The sequence below is a fragment of the Gekko japonicus genome, unplaced genomic scaffold (assembly GCF_001447785.1).
Source record: "Gekko japonicus isolate JY-2015 unplaced genomic scaffold, Gekko_japonicus_V1.1 scaffold506, whole genome shotgun sequence".
Lineage (NCBI taxonomy): Eukaryota > Metazoa > Chordata > Lepidosauria > Squamata > Gekkonidae > Gekko > Gekko japonicus.
This window is the reverse complement of record NW_015175372.1, coordinates 65,267-89,189: the sequence shown is the minus strand read 5'-3', so window position 1 is coordinate 89,189 and position 23,923 is coordinate 65,267. Positions and strand designations below refer to the sequence as shown.

General features: G+C 40.1%; 1 protein-coding gene across 1 annotated transcript in view; it reads right to left on the bottom strand.

Annotated features, from left to right (window-relative positions):
• The window catches only part of GLP1R (glucagon like peptide 1 receptor), a 97,102-nt gene that overhangs the window by 71,420 nt on the left and 1,759 nt on the right, over positions 1-23,923 (bottom strand). Inside the window, exons 2-7 of the mRNA XM_015425502.1 lie at positions 22,049-22,145; positions 18,577-18,687; positions 8,563-8,663; positions 5,629-5,735; positions 3,539-3,683; positions 2,283-2,442 (exon numbers count right to left, since the gene is read on the bottom strand). Coding sequence (XP_015280988.1) covers positions 2,283-2,442; positions 3,539-3,683; positions 5,629-5,735; positions 8,563-8,663; positions 18,577-18,687; positions 22,049-22,145 — 721 coding nt within the window. The remainder of the gene's footprint in view (positions 1-2,282; positions 2,443-3,538; positions 3,684-5,628; positions 5,736-8,562; positions 8,664-18,576; positions 18,688-22,048; positions 22,146-23,923) is intronic.

Here is a 23,923-nt window from a genome sequence, read left to right as displayed (position 1 = left end):
AGTACATCATGCGAAATGCTGGCCTGGATGAATCACAAGCGGGAATTAAGATTGCTGGGGAAAAGATCAACAACTTCAGATATGCAGATGATACCACTCTAATGGCAGAAAGTGAAGAGGACCTAAAGAGCCTCTTGCTTATCGTAAAAGAGGAGAGCGCAAAAGTGTGTTTGAAGCTCAACATCAAAAAAACTAAGATCATGGCATCCGGCCCCATCACTCCTTGGCAAATAGAAGGGGAAGTCGTGGAAATAGTAACAGACTTCATGTATCTGGGATCCCAGATCACCGCAGACTGTGACAGCAGCCATGAAATTAAAAGACCCCTGCTCCTTGGGAGGAAGCGATGGTGAACCTAAACAGCATGATAAAAAATAGAGACATCACCCTGCCAACAAAAGTCCACATGGTCAAAGCAATGGTATTCCCAGTAGTCATGTATGGCTGCGAGAGTTGGACTATAAGGAAGGCTGAGCGCCGAAGAATAGATTCTTTTGAACTATGGTGCTGGAGAAGACTCTTGAGAGTCCCTTGGACTGCAAGAAGATCAAATCAGTCAATCCTAAAAGAAATCAACCCTGACTGTTCACTGGAAGGCCAGATAATGAAACTGAAGCTCAAATACTTTGGCCACCAAATGAGAAGGGAGCACTCACTGGAGAAGACCCTGATGCTGGGAAAGACTGAAGGTCAAAGAAGACGGGGACGGCAAAGGATGAGATGGTTCGACAGTGTCATAGATGCAACGAACAGGAAGTTGAGCAAACTTCAGAGGATGGCGGAAGACCGGAAGGCCTGGCGTGATCGGGTCCATGGGGTCGCGAAGAGTCGGACTCGAATGTGCAACTGAACAAAAAAAACCAAAAACTATAACAATAGTTAAAAGTAGGAGCTTTAATACACATACATACTATCACAGAAATCATTCACCCATTCCAGAGATTACCCCATTTTTAATAGTAGGTTTTGCAACCCCTGTGAACCCCCACATGGTTTCCTTTCTCATCTCTTCAGACAAGCTGTTCCAAAGGGTTGGAGCTATTACTGAAAATGCCATAAACCTCATAAGTACAGAATTAAATTACAAAATGAGACTACAAGTAATTCCAATTACTGAGAGCCTCCCAAGTGGATGGGCAGATCTCAAGTCCTTCAGATATATGGGGGGCCTAGGTTACAACATGCTTTAAAGTTCAGTACCTTGAACGAACTCCAGAAGTTGATTGATAATCAGAGCAAATATTATGAAACTGGATGGATACAGTCCTAGCATACTGACACCCAGGGCAACTGTTATAAAATTAGGTACAATCCCTGCATCCTGACCTGGACAAAACGTAGGCAGTCAAATTCTGGATCAGTTGAAGCTTCTGAGTGTTCTTTACGGACAACCCACTTACCTTTGATATTTCATACATTTCATGATTGCTGATGTGTTCTAGTTTTCTATGCTTAAATGTCTAAAAATCCACATTTTATAAATGGCAATTTTATGAGTAAAGAATATTAGCAAGCAGTGTCATTAATTTTACTAATGTATTCCAACTGCAAAACTCTGAGACTGTATGAAAACTCGAAAATGTGGCCCAGACCAGAATAGTGAAAAGATGGGTATGGAGGCAGCAATATACATAAAAGAGATCACGTGTTTGAACTCTTACCAAAATGGTGCCCATGCACAAGTTTATAAGCACTAGAAACTTGAGAAAAGAATGCAAGTTAGAGTTACCACCATTTTATGCTAGGCAGCAAGATGATTACAACAGGCCACCCACAGAACTCTCACATGGACTTGGGCAAACAACTCTCCCCCCCCCCAAAAAAACCCCATAGCATCTTCTCTTGACAGGCAAACAAATGTAATTATGTTTTTGATGTATGCAGTAAGTTTTCTGGTTAAGAATAGTATTATTGCAGGTTTCATGAACTACTGCATAAGTCTGAGAAGGATTAGGCAAATTGCCTTTTCATAGAAAAATTTATCTATGCTGTAGTTTGCTGGCAAGCAATCTGGTGTCCTAATATGCTTCTGTGGAATCTGAGAAATGCTCAGAGAGGACCACTGACAGCACGGCCCCATTCACAAGTGCATAAGACAGTGAAAGCCGTGGCTGAGTCTCTGTTTAAAGGACTGGACCACTCTTTAACAGTTGAAAATGCACATAAAAGTTAAAATTCAAAGGCAGTAAAGCTCTTTCCATTCCATTTTGCCTAGGGCACCGAAGTACAGAAAGCCACTCTCACTAAGAGAAAGGGAACAGAGGAAAAGGAAATTGACTTACCCCAGCCAATGCAAAGGTAAAGCCGGAAGATTCTCTGCTCAGAAAACACTGAAAGTACTAGCAGTGTATACAGGTACATTCCTTCCACCAATAGCCAGTAGTAGTTTGCAGTCACACAATAATGCATCATCACAAAGACCAGACGACAACTAAGTGACTCCTGAGAGAACAGAACAGAGTTTAGAAAATATGGCATGTGTTACACAGGACAAAAGGAAGAAAAGGCAGGAGTGTGACATCACATACCATCTTACCCCAGCAAATACTTGGCTGACTAGGGAAAAAATCCTCATTTCGGTCATTAGGAAAGATACTGATTCCTGTCACATAACTTCATTTTACCTCTGCAGCGAGCAAGTTAGGCCTCAGGTAAGCCAGAGCTCAAAATGCAGAAGATTGTTTTTGTTGGGGGTCAGGAGAACTTTGTGGAATAAATGCTTTATGGCACAGGTGTTGCAGTAAAGAGGTTCAAGTGAAATAGCAAATATTTCTGCTTGCAGAAGGGGATGAGATTTCATCAAATTCCTTTACATTAATGCAGCCTGTGGCATTTTGTCCATGGGGCTCTCCTGGCCCTAATACTAGTGTTTGTGCTTTAGGTTTATAGGATCCAAACCAATATATTGATCTACTATCCTGGAATAACTGGGACTTCTTTTGGAGATGCTCTGTGATGGATGTTGTAACTACAGTTATTACTACATCAATCACAAGACAGTGAATAATAATTGTTATTAGCCAACCTTGTTATTAGCCAATTGTTAAAGCCAACCTTGACTTTATACTGATATTTTGGTTGTGATCAAATTACTTACTCACACACACCCACACACACACACCAATGATGCCATGGGACTGCCAAGCCAGAGTTCAGGAAGTCAGAGTAGTATTACATTAATACATCTAGTAGGTAACTGGTCTAAAAGTGGAACTTGCATTTTAAACACACATACTGGGCTACCTTTCTGCTCCACTACCTTCTATATCATGGAGTTCTACTTATCTTCTGCTCAGGAGTCTACACCAAGTGATTCCCCACCCCAACTCTACAGCAGTGGAAACACTCAAAAATTTCAGGCAAAAGTTACATAACATGTAGTTCCGCCCTTGGGCAGATTCATCATAATTTCTTTTGGAGACTAAGTCTTCAAAAACAAAGCGGAACTAGATACATCCTTCCATTGACATAAGGGTTTTATACAGATACACTAGTCATAGGCCACCGGTATCACAGGTATTTTTAAGTCATACCCTACCTGAAAGGATAAAATTTTCTCCCACTGAGTGGTAGTACTGTACATCCATGTTAGCACAGAGTCTTTAATGAAGACAGATACAGCACGTAGAATAAAGGAGCAGAAAAGGTTCAAGTGAATGTAGTTTCTGGTGCAATGCAGATGCCTAGAAACATAAGCATGATGCTTGAGTCATTTGATCATAATAGCTGTCAAGGGAAGTAATAAGGGGGCTCTGCTTAAAACTGTTATACATAAATGAATTGTTTGCAGCCTATAATCCATAGGTATTTACAGGGTTTGTTCTTACTTCCTAAGGGGTAGGTAAACCAGGACACAGGTGATACCATAATAGTTTTAGATCACAGAAGAAGTTGGAACTTGACATTTTACTACAGGTAACAGAGTTGAAGCTTTTAATACTGAGCTCAAGCTTCTAAGCAAGAATCCTGGAATAAAATTAAAAAATACAGTGAGTGAAGCATGCCTCAATTTGCTCTGAACTGGGTGGGCAGTTCAGTCGGAGGTTAGCAGTAAAAGCAATTTCCATCTAAAAAAAATCACACTACTTGTTTGAGAAGCAAGAAGAGACTTTACACCAATACAGTATCTGAGATAACTGCATGAACTGTCCATGTAAGGGGAGCATGATTTCACCTCTGCTCACAATAAGTAACAATATTCATTATGAATATCAGCCATCTGCTACAGAAAAAAAAGATCAGGACCTGTTAACCAATGTAATAAAGTAAAGGTTCCCTTGCTCGAAAGCCAGTCGAATCCGACTCTAGGGTTGTGGTGCTCATCTCCGTTTCAAAGCCGAAGAGCCAGCGCTGTCCAAAGACATTTCCGTGGTCATGTGGCCGGCATGACTAAACACCAAGGCGCACAGGACGCTGTTACCTTCCCACCAAAGTGGTACCTATTTATCTACTTGCAATTTCTTGCTTTCGAACTGCTAGGTTGGCAGGAGCTGGAACTAGAGATGGGAGCTCACCCTGTCTCTATGTAATAGCAATGCTCTATTTACTGCTTTTTAGTGAAACAGTTATTTCCCTTCATCTGAAAGCAGACATGTGTTTTCAGCAAGGCAATGATCCAACAAGGCAACCACTTGTCTCTCCATCTAAATTAAAATGCTCTTTCCAAATTACAAAGTTTTCAACCCAAATTAAGGGCAATTTTCAAAGTTTACTCTTATGTAATGCCAACTACATGTGCTACTCTTATGTAATGCCAGCCACGTGTGCTACTAGTTCAAACTCAAAGCAGCACTAGAACAGATTTCTTCAAAAAGAACAGATAAGCACAAATGTCAATTATCTTGGCTATGGAGCACCTCAGAAATTAGCGTGAGCCCAGTATCGCTCTGCTTGATGGAGTTAGAAGTTTACTGCTGTGGGATAAAATTGCTGTGTGACTGGACACTCTGGTAAGGGAGGGACCATGGCTCAATGGAAGAGCAACTGCTTTGCATGCACAAGGTCCTAGGTTCAATCCCCAGCATTTCCATTTGAAAGGACCAGGCAGTCGGTGCTGTGAAGGACCTCTGCCTGAGACCTGGTCTGAGTAGCCAATACTGACTTCGATGGACCGATGGACTGATTCAGTATAAGGCACCTTCATGTGAGTCTTCCACTGCAGCCCCTGCCCCACCCACGGTAAACCAGCTGAAATTATTTAATAGTTTATCACTACCATAACCTTTTAAAGCCTAGACCTTTAGACTCTCTCAATGTTTATGTAATATTTAACAGTTACACTGTGTATAACAAATCTACATGTTGCATTTTAAAAGGCTGACTCTGAAATTATGCAATGCAGTCATCACTGCAATTAGGTATGTATCAAATAACCTCAACAGATATATAAAGTAAATGATTTACTGTTGCTTAAACAGAGTAATATCCAAGTGACATGACTGACAGACTAAGTGTTTCAGATTTTTTTTTTCAGAGCAGCAGAAAATATATGATGGAGACAAGAGTGTAGAGAGACGATGTTCGATCACAATACTGTATGTATGTATAGCAAGATGAAGGTACTAAATTTCTGCTCAGACTCTGGTAATGTCTTGGAGTCTTGAGATTACTGAAAATATCTGTGATTACCTGAACCCAAGGAGGATGCCAGTTGCTATAACAAGGGCAGAGAAGGAAAGAGCATATCCAGTGGTATAAATGACAGATAGGAATAGGAGTCGTTCTCTTGGTGGGTCCTGAAAAAGGATTAACATGGGGAAAAAAGTGGAGGATACAATTACTGGACTACACGTTTGGTGTCTCTCTCTCTCTCTCTCTCGGCACATATGTTTTAGCGTAGCAGACAAAATTGCCAAGTCAAGCATCTCACTCAGACGGGACAAGAGGTGAAACTGCACAGGGATGGAATGTACACACTGTTCCTCTCACGGCCATGATCATAACTGAAGCCACAAGCAGCTACAATTTGCTTTTAAAAGCACCATGAAAACCATATAGATTCCTCAGTGTCTTCACTATGTTCATGCTATGTTTGCCCAAAGTGTGAGCAGACATAATTAGCTAGCGGTGCAGAGGTGGAGCAAAAGAGAGAATGAGTGAACCCAAGGTTCCTTAAAAATGTATTCATTTAGCAAATCAAGGCTGAGATGATTGAATCTTGCTGGTGCCTTTAGTAGAGGTGCTGAATCCTGCATTAAGAGCTCATTTTAACGCTTCTTTAAAAAAAAAAAACCCTCAGTATAGTTTTGTAAAAAAAAAGCTCAAGTTTTATGATAAAAATCAATTGGTTTTTTTTAAAAGCGTAGCTTTTATTCACCCTATCTCCACTAAACCATACTGAAAATTAGATGTCAAATAACTGAAAGATATCAGATTTCTTGACATCTCTTCAAAATAAAATCTTTGTGAAGACACACACACAGAAGTCAACCGTGAGGCCATCATACCTTCCTCAGTAGCCATCCAAAGGAGGAGAGGTAGGGAGGAAAATCATACTAGATGTTAAGACTGTGTCATAGTGCTGAGGCAACTGCTCAGTATCCAGAAGCTCCCAGGTTCAACACTTTGAATCTACAGCTAAAGAACTCAGCCTATATTGTTGCTGCCAGTCACAGTAGAAAGTACTGAGCTAGGTGCACCAACTCATCATAAGGCAGCTTCATGTGTACATGTCACTGAAAAAAATACACTGAACAAATCACAGACCTTGTTTATTTTCTGCATGTATCAATGAGCTTTAAAGTTACATGAACTTCTCCATAGACAACACAATACCAAAGGAGGAGGCTAAACAATCAGAACAGAGGAGAGAAGGGGGATGGGAGCTAAAGGAAAAACGAATAGTTCTGGGGCAGATAATGATAGAAGGGCTTTGTTCTGAGATAATAAAGAAGTGGTGGATGTCCCAAGGACGCCAAGGGTGCTGCCCACTCAGACCTTTCTTCTCTCCTACTTGTGATTGAGTAAAAGACTACCAAGGCAAGAGACAGAAGAGAGAAAATGGAAAGAGCAGGCTTAAGCTCTCCCATTGTTTTATTTGTGTTTGGTGTAGTGGTTAAGTCTGGGAGAACCGGGTTTGATTCCCCACTCCTCCACTTGCACCTAGCTGGATGACCTTGGGCAAGCCATAATTCTGAAAAGAGCTGTTCTTGAAAAAGAGCAGTTTCTATCAAGAGCTCTCTCAGCCCCACCTACCTCACAGGGTGTTTGTTGTGGGGAAGGGAAGGGAAAGGAGTTTGTAAGCCGCTCTGAGACACCTTTGGGTAGTGAAGGGCGGGTTATAAATCCAATCTCTTCCTCTTATTCTGGCAGGCCTCAAACACAAAATGGAAATCTATTCTTATATTTGGTTTCATGATTCTACAATTAGATTTTGGAATGCGGGCTGTACAGAAACTGCACTTCTTAGGAAGGTGAAGAAGGGAAACGCAAAATTTTCAGAAGGATGCATTGGTGTATGAGGGACGTCTACATCACAATTCTAAATAAAATCTTTAAAATATTGATCTGGAAAATAAAAAATCAAATCAGATAGGAGAGAAAATAAAACATCTGTCCATCAGAATTAATGCTTAAGCCAAAGTTAGTTTTGAAGACACTCTCATCACTACAAAGAATTTAAGCTTCAGAAAAAAAATGCAGCAAAAAGGTAAAGTTCACAAGTTCATGGCAGAACTCTCATTTAATTTAATGAGCTCTGATTGCCCCAATTGTCAGACTGTGATCCTTTCTTTAAGCTTCAATGTTTCCAGTCAGAGTTTCTCCTCGAGGACAGCTGCAGCAACACTGACTTTCACCAAGCTGCCATCTGATGATTATCCTTCCTTACATCCATATTTTTATGTATTACATACACACATGCACTATACCATGCAAGAATAAAGAGATATAGCAGGATAATACGGAAAATAAATATAAGTATTTACATTTCAGGGGGCAATTGAGGGTCTAAATCATTACTCCCCAAAGCACTCTATTTTATGGAAATGAGACAGGTGCCAAGCAACCAAGCACTATCATTAAGCATCTGTCTTCCTGGCAGCTTTCTATATAACAGTAAAATGATCCTTTAAACAGTGAATGGAGACATATAACGGTTCTGCAAGCAACATGTATTATGATAATTCTGCTTCTCTGAACACACTCTTCTGTGATGTCACAAACATTAAAAAGAATGAAAGTACCAAAAGTGGGCTACTTTGGGGATTTCCTGCATTTCAATTAATCTCGCATCAGAATTTCTCCTGCGTCTTCTTCTCCAACTATTTTTCCCATTCTCCTTTGAAGCAAAGCTATACAAACAAAACTGACCCCTCCCCCCACCACAACACACTTTCAAATTCCATCCTGGTTATACTACATTAGTCTCTAAAAGCAAGCGTTAGGGAAAGGGCACCATGCTGATTAGTCCCACTGATGTTATGAAACAAGCAGAACAACTCCAGAGCAACTAGTCAGGATTACATACCCACCCCCATAGGAAAATTTTTCATTTAAAAGCCACCACCTGAGCAATGTTCTCAGGGATCGTCCCAATTTAACAAGCAAATCCTGCTCACTTACTTTGCCAGCAATGACACACTCAGATGTGTTTCTCCAAGGCTTGGTGGAATTCTCCTCCAGCAGCCATGTGCCCTCAAGTGTACAGAAGCGATAAACTTGCCCTGATGAAGACCAGAAAGCATATGAATGACTGGGGCAGTTAGGAAAGCAAAAGCAAATCCATTATTAGTGTTAACAAGCACAACTGAAACTCCTAGTTACACATTTCACACAGGACTCTGTGTGAAAATATATGTATTACAGTAATACAGTAAAGCCTACGCACTGGCACAGGAATTCAAACTCTTTCTCACATGTTGCCATGAGATTGAAGATACACTTATATGACCAACTGATTCCTTTGGCTTTTTTGAAAAAGGATTTGAACACAGATGCTTCCCTACTAGGTAAAGAAACATGAGGATATAAGTTGGTTAGAAAGTTTGCCCATTAAAGCTCTTTGGCCTATCAGACTTAACTCTGGAACAAACAGGCAACCATTCTCTGAACTGTATAACAGCTTTACTACAGACCATTTTTTCCCCAGTGGACAGAAATTAGAATTTGACAGGCATCATCAGCATTGAGAAATAAAGCTACAAAATGAGTGATCTAATGCCTAAAGTTCTTTAAAGATTGTCAATGCATAACAGTCCCCAAGAGCTGTGAAACAGTCAAAGGCTGTGGATCCCAAAATAAGAAAACTCAGATCTTTAGCTACAGTCCCCAAGAGCTGTGAAACAGTCAAATTTAAGAAAACTCAGATCTTTAAAATAGGAAGAGCTAGAATTCATGCCATCTGCTATGGAAGCCTTACTACTTAATCCAGAATGGATGGTAGCAGGAGGCAATTAGTCATGGATAAGGAAGAATGCTCTGCACATGTCCAAAGCAACATAACTGTCTCCTTCACTTTTTTTGGCGTATTCCAAGACTTGGTACTGGTACTTAAGACAGGTGTGAACCACTATCTCCTATGGAAATCTGATGAGTTTTTATCAATGTCTAAGAAATTCTAAGATCCCTTGCAACATGTATTACTATGCTTTGATCAAAGCAACTTGCCATTATCGGGCTTGTTTTGGGGAAACTTATTTTTGCAATGAACCTGTCTAGAACTGGGAAATCAATAAGCATTTAAAATGTACACAAAGGAAACTAATATTTTAGAAGTTATACAGTAAAGATGCACACTTAGATTGGAGCTTCGATTTATTAAGCTTTGCACGTAAAGTGTTTTCACCAAAAAAGTTACTTTCTTAGAAGCAATGGACTAAATGGAGCCTGTTTGCATGAATTCCATGTCAATTACACCTTATTAGTATTAAATGTTTAAAGATATGGATTGGTGCCTAGAATCAAAGCAGTCCCTGAATGCTGATAAAAGACAGTGGGGAGAAGCCAATAGTTAGAATTGGAGTTAATGTCATCATTTATCTTGGTCTTGGATGAGCTTGTAAATCAAATCAAATAGTACATCTGGCTAAACACTTTTATATACAGAAAAATATGTTATCACATGCCAGGAGGCTCACAAATATTTCATTAGCTAGCTCCCTTATGCTGGAAATAAAAAACCAAATTAAATGCTTTCCCCGTTAAAACAACCAACCTGATCTGCATTTTACTACAGCTGTGTGTCAGGAATGGTGGGAGATTAGTCACCCAATTGTCCTCTGAAATAAATTGCCACATAATTTATCTTTGAAACAAATTACAGCATGTCCTAGCCTATCACATTTTATCCAGACAGGGAAAGGCAAGTTGAGAGAGAGGATGCAAAGAGCTGAGTTTTCCCTCAATGCACTGCACGTGTTGAGCATCATAAGCTTTCCCAGATAGATTTAATAACTCTTCTTAATTCTCGACAGGGGAAATGTTCTGGAAAAGGTAACAGTTTTCCTCAGAAGGCTGCGGTGAATGTACTGTTTATGAGTAATAGCAAAATTATGGGCATTGGTAGACTGACTTTCTGCTCCTTAACAGAGTGGCATGCCCTTTGATGGCAAAAAACCACATATCCAAACAAACAAATATCTTCTGACAAACCCCATTCAAGGTGCACAGACCCAAATTTATCACACAAAGACAACACATCAGAAGTTAATTGCCTCCATTTCACAGGCTGTGCAAGCATCTATATATTAAGCTTCTAATGGGTGTGTCTAGTGAAAATATCCAAAGCAAACTACACCACTAGTCTTCAATACCACAATGAGTAAGCACAACAGAGGCAGAAACATTTGCTATCACAGCAAGTTCTCTGAAGATTATCTCAATAAGCGATAAAAGCATTTTAGAATACTCCTGAGCCACTAGTAAATATAAGAAGCCGGCTTCCATGGCTGAAGATTAAACACATTTGTACTGCTTCCAAACTTATTCTCTACGTAATTATAAAGATTTAATGCAGTACTACAAAGTGAGAAAGTACTAAACTGGACAATCAGCTCTGAACCAGGCATCAACAATGTAATGGCCATCCTCAACATTTAACTCAATACCACAATTCTGTCCTTGTGAAACCCACTTTCTTTTGCTATAAGGATTTTGCCTTAATGATTAGTACTAAAGTTTATCATACAAAACATTAGAGAAGGACACCAATACCTGGGCCTCTGAAGTGGAAATACCTTTCCCCCATTGCCATCCACCTCTCAAAGAATTTGGTGCTCAGTTGTGTGATGGTATCCTCTTGTATATCTCCCATAAAGCTAGATTTCTTAGGCGGCTTCAGAGCTTGTGAGATCCATCTTCAGCATCCACCTTTTATGATGCCATGATGCATGCGTGAAAGCTGGGTCACTACTGCCCTGGAGGCAATTACCAAAATTAATGCTGCTGATTATTTGCTATCAGAGGCAAAAAAAATCCAACACCAAAATCTATAGATGGAGGATCTTTTCATATATTTAAATCCTGGAAGACCTAGTGACTCTCATTCATCCCCACTCACAGAAAGAGAAGACAAGTTCGCAGGAGGCTCTGCATTTGTATGCATTCAACAGGGACTTTCCCCTAGCTTAATTAGTCTTCAGAGATGATCATCAACAAGCTGCTTTCACATATGAAAGGCCATTTTCCCCCACAAAAGCAATTATGCTGATTGAGCACTTGCTCGTATTCTTCCCTAACTCACTTCACGTTTTTTCCTATTGTCAGAAAGCAAAGTAAATTAGCCCCAGAAGTACAAAATGAAGGTGGCAGAAAGCCAGAAGTGGCTGTCATTATCTCCAAGGAAGAGCCATAAAAAGTAGGTTCCCCCATAAACATGACTCCAGTAAGGGTTTTGTTCTTGCTCAAATAAAAAGTTAAGGTGATGAATAGAAATTCTAAAAGTCAACATCTCCAGAGCGTGTTTGAGGATGAACCTTTTATCTGTAGCACTTGCAAACTAAGTAGCAGGGATCTATCTCCCTTGAGGAATGTGTGGCCTATAATAAAAGAGTCCTCAAGAGGAAAGTTATTAATAAATTGCAGGTATGTGAAAGGGCAACAATGCATTTATCAGCAAGTCATTGTGCAAAAATTAAAAAGCTTGTGTGGCTTTTAAGAGGGAAATGACTCTGTTTCATAGATCTTAGCACTTCACAATTGTGGAAATGAAGTTATTAAAAATTTATTCAGAATTTAACTCACAAAAGTGTTTTACAATCTTTATCATCCTCCTCAGAAGATAAAAGAGTTTCTTTTAGTCCCATTTTAAATATGGGACCCTTGGGCTTAGACACATCTAAGTAAACTGGGGCTTCCACCAAATTTGGGATGATCACATACTGCACACCAACTTTTTTTACAGAAACTGGTGGCTGAACACTAGTGTAAGACAACTAGAACTCTTTTTAAAAATTATCTTCTGGTTTCTGCAACGTCAATGTTTTACCAAAACAAGATTGCTTAGCTATACAAGATACATGTCCAGTGTAATGTATTGAAATGCTTACATGAATCGCCGCATTCATTCCCCATGTAAAGCTTCGAGCCAGACAAGGCTCCTCCGACCTGCTTTACTATTGGTCGCTCCATAACAGCGACCAATCAGAACTGTACCAGTTCCCTGAGAGGGAAAGACTCTCATTGGACCTTATCTCATCAACCTCATCGGTTGTTTACTGTAAATAGGCGTGGCTATGTTAGCCCGGGAATGTTTAAAAGGAGCCTAGCTCCCAATGTTAAACTGTTCTGGTTTTGAATGCGTTTGAGTGCTTGCTCATTTCTTCAATAAAGCTGATTCACCTTGCTGAAATCACTCTCCGGACTTTTGTTAGCGGCGATCTAACATCCAGCTCCCATTGTAAGGGACAGTACTGAAGAGAGAGCTTCAGTATTCCCTGAACCCAAGGAAACTATCCTCTATGGAGTGATTTGGGAAGAGCTTGTCTCATCAGATCAACAACACTGATACAGGTACCTACATAGCATCAATATGTATCATTTATGGCTGACTTTGTTATCCTTCACAAATGTGGGTAAATATCACACAAATAGGAACTATGCATTTTAGACACAATAAATGTAGAAGCAAGATACAACATACACCCAGTGCATACATTTAAGTCAGGGCTACAATGCATGCATTATCCTCCGGCCCCCCAATATGCTGACTTAATATTTCAGCTGATAAAAGAGAAGGAAATATAGTACACCATTCATATCTCATTCCTTTAACGGGGACTTAAATAATAAGTGAGATGCAGAAAACTATTAATAATGAATCCCAAGCATTCAGTTCTATAATTTAGGATCACTTAAATAGGCCAGGGTGTCTAAAAAAACCCAACTGTACAAGTTTGCTGCAGGAATGATATGACTGTAAGCCTACTTGGGCAGATTATAACTTGTCCTAAGTATTGTAGTATGGCAACAGTACAGTTTGAAGCAACCCTGTCTTGCTTCCTGGCACTTATGATGAAATAAAACCTTAAGGATACCACATAATGTATCAGAGTGCTCCTGATGCATTGCTATGCTGCACCAATCTGCAGCTAAGCTTAACACGCTCCAGAGGACATAAAACACAATCAGTGCTGTTACTGCATCTATGTGTCTTGTTCAGAACTTGCGTCCCTAGAACATTTTCTATTTAAGAGGATTTAGTGCCATTAGACAATAAATATTAGACCCTAGATGAATCATAAAATATAAAAAGGATTACTTTAGCAACGCTAAGCTTTCTTGGTCTACACAGAGTTATTGGCAGTGGGCTTAAATTATAAAAGGTTATCAAAAAATGAGAATATATTGTCAGTGACAGTAACCAGGGACAGATATCTTCCTTAAAATGGAAAGCTCCATTGTTCTTAAGAGACTGTATTCTTGGCCCAGTTCTATCAATTGCCCTTCTTTGCAACTGTAGCAACTTCCTTGGAGGAATCACATCATTTGGGTTATGCATTTGGAAAAGAAAAGGCACAGCTTGTACTTGGCATAATTTACCAGCTAGCCAATTTCTCGAGAAAGGGGAGTCACCCAGTAAAACAAGGAGCTTCACCAAATATGACCTTTGTAAAGGCGTGAAAAAGAACCTCTCTGGCCAGAATTTCAGCTTGGTCCTTCTATACCCTACAGGACTAAAGGCAATTCTTCAATGACCATGAGCTTAATCATTATGCCCAGAATAAAAAAAAAAAGAATTAGACACACCTGTCAGAAAATGGTGTTCCATATAGTCAAAGGGGGAGAGGGGAGGCAAGACAGTTACCTGAGAGAAAAGGTTGGGGAAAGGGAACAGCGTGGGTGGACTACGATAAGAACAGGATGCAGTGGGAGAGGCAAGGAACCATACCGACTACAAGGCTGAAAATTCATTTGCAGCTCACCATTCTCTTTCAGTCACACTGCTAAGCAGGATCTGTCAAGAGCCAACAAAGCTATGGGGGTGCCTGAAGCTTCCCTGAGTGTGAAGTGGATTGAGGAACAACAGTCTGTGATTCAGAAGGACAGCATGTATGTTCCAATTCACAACCAGCATGAGTATGTGTAGTACAAACAAAGCAAATCCCTACATCCTAAAAACTTCTCAAGGCAAGCACCTGCTAGTGGTTACACAAGGCATGTGCTCCCCCAGTTGCCAGATGTCTCGGCTCATTAAATTAACCATCAGTAGCAACTACATTCCATACTCATCAATGCCTATACATATGCTATGCATTGATCACAGTTAACTAATTACACAGAACATTAAAACTTTGTGGACAGTGATAACTACCAAACATTTCCAGCAGCCCAAATAATGCTTTATGATGAACACAGCTTATTTTGATCCAGATTTTACATTCATGGAATTTTAGTACTAATTTCGTGTGGATGCATTGAACATAAATTGGGCAAAAACTCAAGTGAGAGAACTGGGCTCAGAATGGCCTGAATAAAAGGCTTTTCAGGACATGCCCAGCTTAGTTCTTCTATTAGTGAAGAGAAGCATACATTTAAGTGTTCCTCTGCCTGGTCTTCTTCCATATAATAAATAAGTTTTGTAAGAACTATGATTAAATGAGCAACAGTTTTACACCCATTTTCTATTAAAAAGCTTGCTAGATTTGCTTTGACTACGTGCTTTCTTGAAAGCAAATTAGCAATGGTTTCCCCTCCTTATTTGCATGTTTTGAAGGATCCAAAGTGCTCCAATCTCTGGTGGGAGCAATTATAATGAAAGAATCCCAATTAGCAGTTGTCAGCATTCTATAGTCTTGGGCTAAGTGCTTTCACTTGTGTGTCAATGCAACATGGAGTATAAGCAGTGTGTGTGTGTGTGTGTGTGTGTGTGTGTGTGTGTGTCCCTTCCCTTTATGGGCCACTGAACCCCAATTTCCAGCCAAGACTCACACTGTGCTCCCACTTTCCACTTTACAAATTTCTTCACAGAAAGAAACGGCAAAGGTTGCTTTATAACGGCATGTTATTTCTACACCACACTGGAAACAATAAAAAACTATCTTTCATACGTATGCCTATATGCAGACTGAATGACAATGCACCTGTGAAATGTAATAGGTCTATGCAACACCAACCTAGGAGAAGACACCAAGGACAGAGCAATAGATATGTCAGAGCATTTGTATAGTATATTGCTTTGGACAGCCATTATCGTTACTATACCTTCCTACTGCAAGAGTCTCACTACTGTTTATCTCCAAATAAGGTACAGTGCCTTGAAATGGAACTGCATGGGCTTTCATGTGCTGTGTAGGACTGAGGCAAAAAAAGATCATAGCAGGGTAATGGCATACCAAGATATCCAGCAGAGCACAGTGTGTGTGTGTGTGGGGGGGGAGTGGATGGGTGTGGGTGGAACAGGAGCCAGGCAACTACCCCTCCCCCAAAAGTGCACACTCCTATTTATAATTCATCATTGATGAGTGGTCACAGTTCATCACCAAGTCTTATCAGAACAAAGAGAAAAGCTATCCAATAGGGAAAAGAGGATATATGGCTTAATTGGTTTTTTAAGTGAGTTGTAATATCTCAGTGATCATCTCTTTGGAAACCTCAACATTATAATTTTCACTTAAAAACAAATTACTCTACTCCCAGGATAATTCAGCTTTTACTTTTTTGGCAAAAAGAACCTGAAAGATACAGCACAATCAGATAATTTAACGTGCAAGATTATGTTAAATCTTGGTTCTCTCTTGCAGTGATGGTTATTGGTTCAGTTAGCAGCCAAAGAAGTGCCACACAGCCCTAAAAAGAGAAAACAAATAGGGCTGCTGGAGGGAATGCATTTAATCCAGCATGTAAATTACTGGCTAAGAGCCGCTTAGAATTATCAAAAGGAATTACCAGAATGGCTGGTGGGCTCTTGCATCAATTAATTAGGAAGTAAACATTAATTTTGCAGATTACAAAAAAAAATGTAGCTTTAAATATTGTTTTGTGTTTAATGATACGGAAGGAGATAGCTTAATTTTCAGATCATCCTAAAATGGCAGTTACTGTCAAACAATGCAAAAGGAACTTGGAAATTTTAGGAATACCAGTGGTGGTAGAGAATTAATCCTAGATGTGTCAGAAAGATTAGTATTTAACATGACTAGCTTTCACAAAAGTGGGGAAGGACCAAACACCCCTATATTTTACTTCTAGTCAACTCCACTGTTTGGGAATCAAAACAGACTTATTTATTTGGTTCAGGACTTATTTGTTATTCATTCTTCAGTTATAGTCCACACTCCTGTCCTACAACAGCTAGCCCCAGTCAACAAAAAGACTTCCAAGCTTTATGGCTGTTTTATGGCCATTCAGAGGTGACTTTGCAGTCTGCATGGTGTTGGCCTGGGGTATCTGAATGTGGTTTTGAGCTGTACCTTTTCCTCAGTGTTGAGAAAATGTGGAGCAAATGCCAGGTGCAGAATCAGCCAGAGTATAAGGCTCAGTACAGTTGAGATGCTGAGAAATCAGTGACACACTTTAAAAAAGTGTCAGTGGGAGACCCAGTTTCAGCCATCCCAGGCTCATATTCAGGTAGGCTCCATGCAGGAAAGCAAAGGCAGGAGCTGACTCTCACCACACATCCCGTTCTGCAAATTCAGTCTGCCCCCTTCCACATGCACATACTGTTATTTGCCCTTTAAAGACCAAAGACAAGCAGCATATTTCTTCTTTTAATGATACAAAGGAGCAATTTTCAGTAAGTGAAACAATGGGAAGGGGGTAAATCCTTCATTCCCCTCCCCACATTGTCCCGTTGTGAACTGGGGACCCACAAGGCTGAAATGAGTATTTAAAGGACTCTGAACAAAGTGGTAAACTCAGAGACAACTTGTAAACAAACATATGATGTAACTTAGCCCTCAGACTCCCCAGTCCCCCTGCCACAGCCTCCTCCCCTTCCAGAACTCCTTAAATAGTAATAGTACTAATTACTAATATGGTACTCCTACAGTAGGTGTCCATTGGGAAAACCCGTGTCTCACAGCAATTGGATGACTGACTCATCATATGCAAATAGACATGCTCACAAACACACTTTTTTAAAAAGTGAACTATTTTCAAAGAATGGAGGGACAGGATGGGGTGTGGTGGGGGTGGTTCTTTAAAGGGAGTTTCTTTACTTTGTGAAAGGGAAAAACAGGCCACAACAAGGAAGAATGGCATAGAATGGAAAGGACCCCAAGTGTCATCTAGTCCAACCCACTGCACATTGCAAGAAATCAACAATTACCTCCCCCTCCACTCCCCCAGTGACTATCTCGCCTCCAGGCTCAGAGCAAATGCAAATGAAGAGTTTTCAGCAGAAAGGTAAATTTCATTTTATTTTTTTTGTTAGTCACTGTAAGATTGTGGGGGGAAATGTCTGTAGACAGGATTTTTTTTTCCAGTGACTATCTCGCCTCCAGGCTCAGAGCAAATGCAAATGAAGAGTTTTCAGCAGAAAGGCAAATTCCATTTTTTTTGTTAGTCACTGTAAGATTGTGGGGGGAAATGTCTGTAGACAGGATTTTTTTTTAAAAAAATGCCAGTGGCTGGTACCATTTCCCACAATAGGAATCAGTGGAGGGAAGTGGTCCTGCACTGAAAAACACCAACTTCAGGGGGATCAAATCAAACCTTTTCCCCCCTCTACAAGTAGGATGGCTGGGGCACCGTGTTCAGGGGCTGTAAAATTGGACCTCTTTGTCCAGGCTGCTGGACATTAGGGGGTCTTGACATTAGAGGGAGAACTATGTTCTATGTAAATTTGGTACCACTATCTTTATAAACAGCTTCCCCAGACCACTGAATAGATTCCCCATTGAAAATAATGGTCCTCAACCTCTGGAACTAAAAACAGCTTTAAATCCCAAACCAGTAATGTCCTACCAGAAAACACACAGCTTTAAATCCCAAACCAGTAATGTCCTACCAGAAAGTAAACAAATATAGTAAATTCCTACCCCCCATCCCAAGTATGCAATTATTACAATTTTTTTCTCAGTGCACACCCTTGCTATGTCAGTAAAAATAAGACCTCTGCAAATTGAAAAAAATCTGGTGGATAAGAAGAAGCAGACATTTGATGTTTGCTAAGGACAGGTAAACATTAAGAGTACTTACCTGTTTTCACTGTTGGAAGATACCAAGGGCAGCTCATATTCACATAGGTGCCAGGCAAGCCATCTGGCCAACATATATAATCATCAAATGTTCTGTTACAGAACTTGCCTTCTGTAGATAGAAAGAGATAATTTGAAAGGCAACCAGAAAACAGACCAGCAGTAACTATATAATTTATATTGTTGTTGTTGTTTTAAATCCATTTAGGATGAATAAAATTCATAAAGAAAAAATTTGCCTTGTTAATCAAGACACTCTTCTCCCCTGGCAGCTCATCTCACCCAGTCGAACACCAGGGGCAGAGCTTCTGCTTTTACCACCACCATTGTAACTTTACAGCTCGCTTCAGATCCCTAAATCAAGTCGTCAGCTGCCAACTGAGGGGGCAGCACTGTTAAATCACCAGGTGTAGCTTGTACAAACTACACAAGATTTGAGTTAGTACCACAACATTGCTCCTACATGCACTGACAGCTCATTTATGGAACTCCCTCCCTACACACATTAGTGCTAATCTAGCCTGGCTAATATTAGGGAAATGTCCCTTTTGCCTGGTTTGTGGGGGGGGGGGTTGTGTTCTGGGTGGGTTTTTTGTAGTTTAACTGCTGCTTCTGAAGCCTATTTTGGTGATTGGTTCAACTAGGTTTTGTGACTATTACATTTTTATTGTATTTGTTTGTGTTACTGATTTTTAGTAATTTATTTGCACTTTTATTTTACGATGGAAGCTGAAGTATGAGTTAAGAGCCACAAGAAATAAATTTATTCCATATTGCACAGACTAACAGAAAAAAACAAGTTATCCAGAAGTGTTCTTTTCATTCTATGCTCCTGCATGGAATTCCTGATAAAAGTTGGCTTCATTTCACTACTGTTATGGTTGCAATTCTCTTAACCACTGGTTTCGGTGAACCCCAGCCACATATCCATTGACATCAAGGCAGTTAAAGGTGTAGCAGCACTTCAGACTTGCTCCAATCTGCCACTTCGTTTGGTTTGCCATACACAAGTCTGTAGCATCAGGCTTGCTAGTTGCGCCAGTTATTCAGAAAATGATGTATTTTCCCAAAGAAAAGAATGATCTGTGATCATGCTGTTTCTTATTCTAAAGTAAATTATAGACACTGATGCTGAACTAACCATGCAAAAAAAGAGCCAACAATCAGCATTATAGTTTATTCAGGTCTCAAGTTTAGACTTATTAAACTGCCTATCTAGAAGCCCAGTGCAAGTTGCCTAAAAAGAGATTAATACTTTCTTGCCATTACTACTTATCAGCAACAGTCATTCTCTACACTGACAGTGCAATTGAGAAGTAGCAAAGGAAATTCAAGGTTTTTTAAAGAACTGTTTCAAAAACAGCTTGAGTCCTATCTCATTCCAGTGGGTACGGGCAGAACATTCAGCCAAGTTTTATGATGCCACAGACTCTCCAGTTCAAGTTACTAGAAGCCAGATGACCAGCAAAGAACTTAAGAATATGAGAGCAACCATGCTGAATTAGACCAATGGTTCATTTAGGCCAGCACTCTGCTTCACACTGTGGCCAAAGCCTCTTCATGTAATTCCGCCTCCCCACCACCACCACCACCACCACCATACTGGTGTTCAAGTAGTGACAACCTCCAAACATGGAAATTCCATTTAGTTATCATGCCTAAGAGCCACTGATGGGTCTATCGTCAATGAATTTGTATAACACCCTTTAAAACTCAACTAAACTAGCAGCCATCACTACATACGGCAATGATTTTACACTCAGAATTTAAGTTATAGCAGTATTTTCCCATTCTGTCTGTCTTAAACCTAACCTTTCACCACTTTGTCTGGGTGCTCATGAGTTCAGGTATTATTAGCATGTGAGGGGAGGAAACACCTTAATCCACTTTCTCCACTGCATGCATGATTTTATAAACCTGTCATGTACCTCCTTCAGTAATCTTCTCTCTAAACTCAAAAGCACCTGATTTCTTAAATGTTTATCATAGGAAAGGAGCTCCAAAATCTTGAACAGCAATCAGAACTTTACAGAGTATTTCAAATATGGCTGCTCTGCAGATTTATACTCAATATGGTACCGACTGTTTCATTTTCAATTTCTTTCCTAATAATCATGCACACAATTTCCCTTCTTCACACACTGACATACACAGACTTGATATTTCCTATAAGATATCCACCAAGATACAAAATCTCTTTTACTGCCAGTCCAGACCCAAACAATATATATTTAAAGTTAAGATTATTTTGTCCAATTGTGTATCATTTACTTCTTGGATTGACCCCCAGACACTGGTGAAGCATGCTGTCTAAACCATGGGCACAGCTAGAGCATATTATGCATGTACTGTTGAGACTTCACTTAGTTTCTGGGTACAAATCAGAAAGCTGGATTTAGCCTTTATAATTCTAAACTGCCTTGGCCCAACATTTCCTACGCAGAGTTCCTTCTTTCATGTGACAGGTACGCAATTAAGAACCTAATAAGCCCTTACTCTGTATGCCTCTTTTTATGTACATTAAACTGAGTGATCCCTTCAAAGTGAAGCTACAACTATGAATTCCCTTTGACAAACAACTGCCAGATCCAATACCTCAGCTTCCTGAGAAATGCCAAGATGTTTTCTTACTGCCAACTCTTTGACTGGAAACTATATCCCTGTTACTATCTTCTTTTTTTAATACTGAGGGTTCATATTTTATGTTTTAATCTGTTTCATTGTAACCAGTGTTCCCTCTAAGCTGAGTTAGTGTGAGCTAGCTCACAGTTTTTGAGCCTCTGGCTCACACATTTTTGTCTTGGCTCAGGAAGGATGGCTCCAGAGCAAACTAGTTTATCCAGCAGCCAAATCTCTTGCTCACAACTTTAGTGCCAGTAGCTCACAAAGTATAATTTTTGCTCACAAGACCCCACAGCTTAGAGGGAACATTGATTGTAACCCATTCTGAATACTGTTGATAGGCATATAAACGTCTAAAAATCACTATGTATTGCAACACAGTATGATTCTTTTCCTAGTGCATGAAAAAGAGAGTACTTGACGTTGCAAGGTGAAGTACCCAAGGATCCTTCATGCATGGGCCAACACAACCAGAACGGCTGTGGCACTAAGCAATCAAAGTTATACTGCAAGACTATGGGGAAAGCTATAGTGCAAGCCTATGCCATACTCTAAAGGAAATTAAAGATAATATTTATTTTTTCTCCATCAACTCTTCCTGCAGAACATTCATCAACTGAACTTCTAACGCCTGCTTGGGTAACACTGAAGGCAAGCTGCAGTAGCATTTCAGAACAAGAGAAGTCATTACTTCCCACCATTACTACTAGAACCAAAGATAAACTTTCTTTCTTTAAGTTAACAGAAAGGAAGAGAGAGGAGACAAAAGTATACTCTAGGCCAGGGCATGCATAATTGTAGCAGCATACAGACACAGAAGTGAATACCTCATAGGGGTTCAGTAGTCTTACCTGACAAAAGAGGGGGTGTTTCATGGAAATACTTCAAACACTGAAGCTGATATTGTTCCCAATTCTCCTTCACCTTAGAAAGGGACCTCTCGGAGCTCTGGAAGAGGGGGGGGAAGTCATATCATCTTTAATATGATCAAGTTAAATTTTCCAGAGATATTTTACAAAGAGAACTGAATATCTGAAGCAGCCTTGGCAATCAGTAACTACAACTTCCCAGAATTATAAACTAGTTACCAGTACATAATACAGGGATGTACTATTGCCCTGAGACAAATACATGATCCAGTAGGACATGGATAGTTGCTGAATTGTTTTGTATTTGAAATCCAAATAATTTATTTATTCCACTACCCCTCCCATGCTTTTCAAATAGACCCAGTAACCATTTTGAGCCCGTATCCTCCATTAAAGCTGTTAAATGTTGTCTATTAACATAATGATAATATTATTCCTTGTCCACATCAGTCATAAATTCATGAAACATACATTGTTAACAGTATACTAGGACTCTCTTGCTGAGATAGAATGGGCAGCTCTAGGGCTGCCAGATCCTACCTGGCATCTGGCAGGGGGCTCCTAGGTCCTTCCTAGGATCTTCTGCCATCCGCACAAAACGCACACAGTGTGATGACATCACATCATTGCATCGCCAATGTCAAGTGTGACACTCTAGCTTTTGGGCAAAACTCTATGGGTTTTTTGCCTTCAAAATTATAGAGTTTGCTCAAAAACTAGAGCATCACCCCCGACATTGGTGACATGATGAATGTCACTTCCAGATGATGTCATGGCATCGGGCAGGGCTATTTTTGGGCAGGAACGCACAGGAATGGAGTTCCGGCTGGCTTCAGAGTTGGCCACGCCCACTACAGCCAAAACCTTTGTGTGTGTGGCTACAGAGGGAAGGCCTGGAGAGCGGCCTAATATGCTAATAGATTTCTGCTGTTGGGTGTTGCTATTATTATGCTAATGAGTTCCTGCTGGGCTTTTTCTACAAAAAAAGCCCTGACATTGGGGATGTCGCCTGGCACCATCCCTGTTTCAGGGTGGGGCTTCCACCCCCGACCAGTTGGCTGGTAACAGATCAAAGCCCTGAAAAGCGGAGGAACCCCCACTGGAACCTGGGGATTGGGAACCCTAGGCAGCTCCATCAATAAATGGATATGTCAGTCAAACTCCAACTTGCCCTCTGACAAGATACCAGGGCCATCATCCAGTATCACCAATTACCACTAATGTCAGTATCTAGTGATAATCAGTGGTCTTGCTATCTTATCAGATAGTGCTGGGGTTTGACAGACACAACTAGTTGCAGTACATCCCTATTTCTATTGCCAGGATATTATCTATAGATAGACCGATGCCCATGTTCTTTTCTCAACACTAAAGTCAGTGGCCTCTAGCCTGAGCAATGTCCAGAAAATGCAGTACATGTATAGCTGCTCAGAAACTCGCCCTGAGCCTGCTATGTGAGGGAGGGTGAAATAAAAGTCGAATAAAATAAATAAAATAAATGAACAAACATGTGAGCCTGATTCCTATAAAGGAGAGACCTGTGAACTTACAGAACCAAGCCAATATTGCATTTCAGGAAGAGGATGAAGGAGGCTGCTTGTAGCTAATCAAAGAAGAGCTTAACCTGGACACAATTACACTTCTTTTTTTAAAATGAATTTTTAATTAATTTTCCAAATAAACAAAACAAACAGTGTTACATAAAAGGAGATTGGTTTCTTACACCACAGTGCTATCATTACTACCATATAATTGACCTATTTTTTTACCTATTACATTAATCTTATGCAACCCAAGAAGTTAAATAATATCTTGCTGAGATCATTGGGAAAAATATGTATAAATAAAAATATTCTA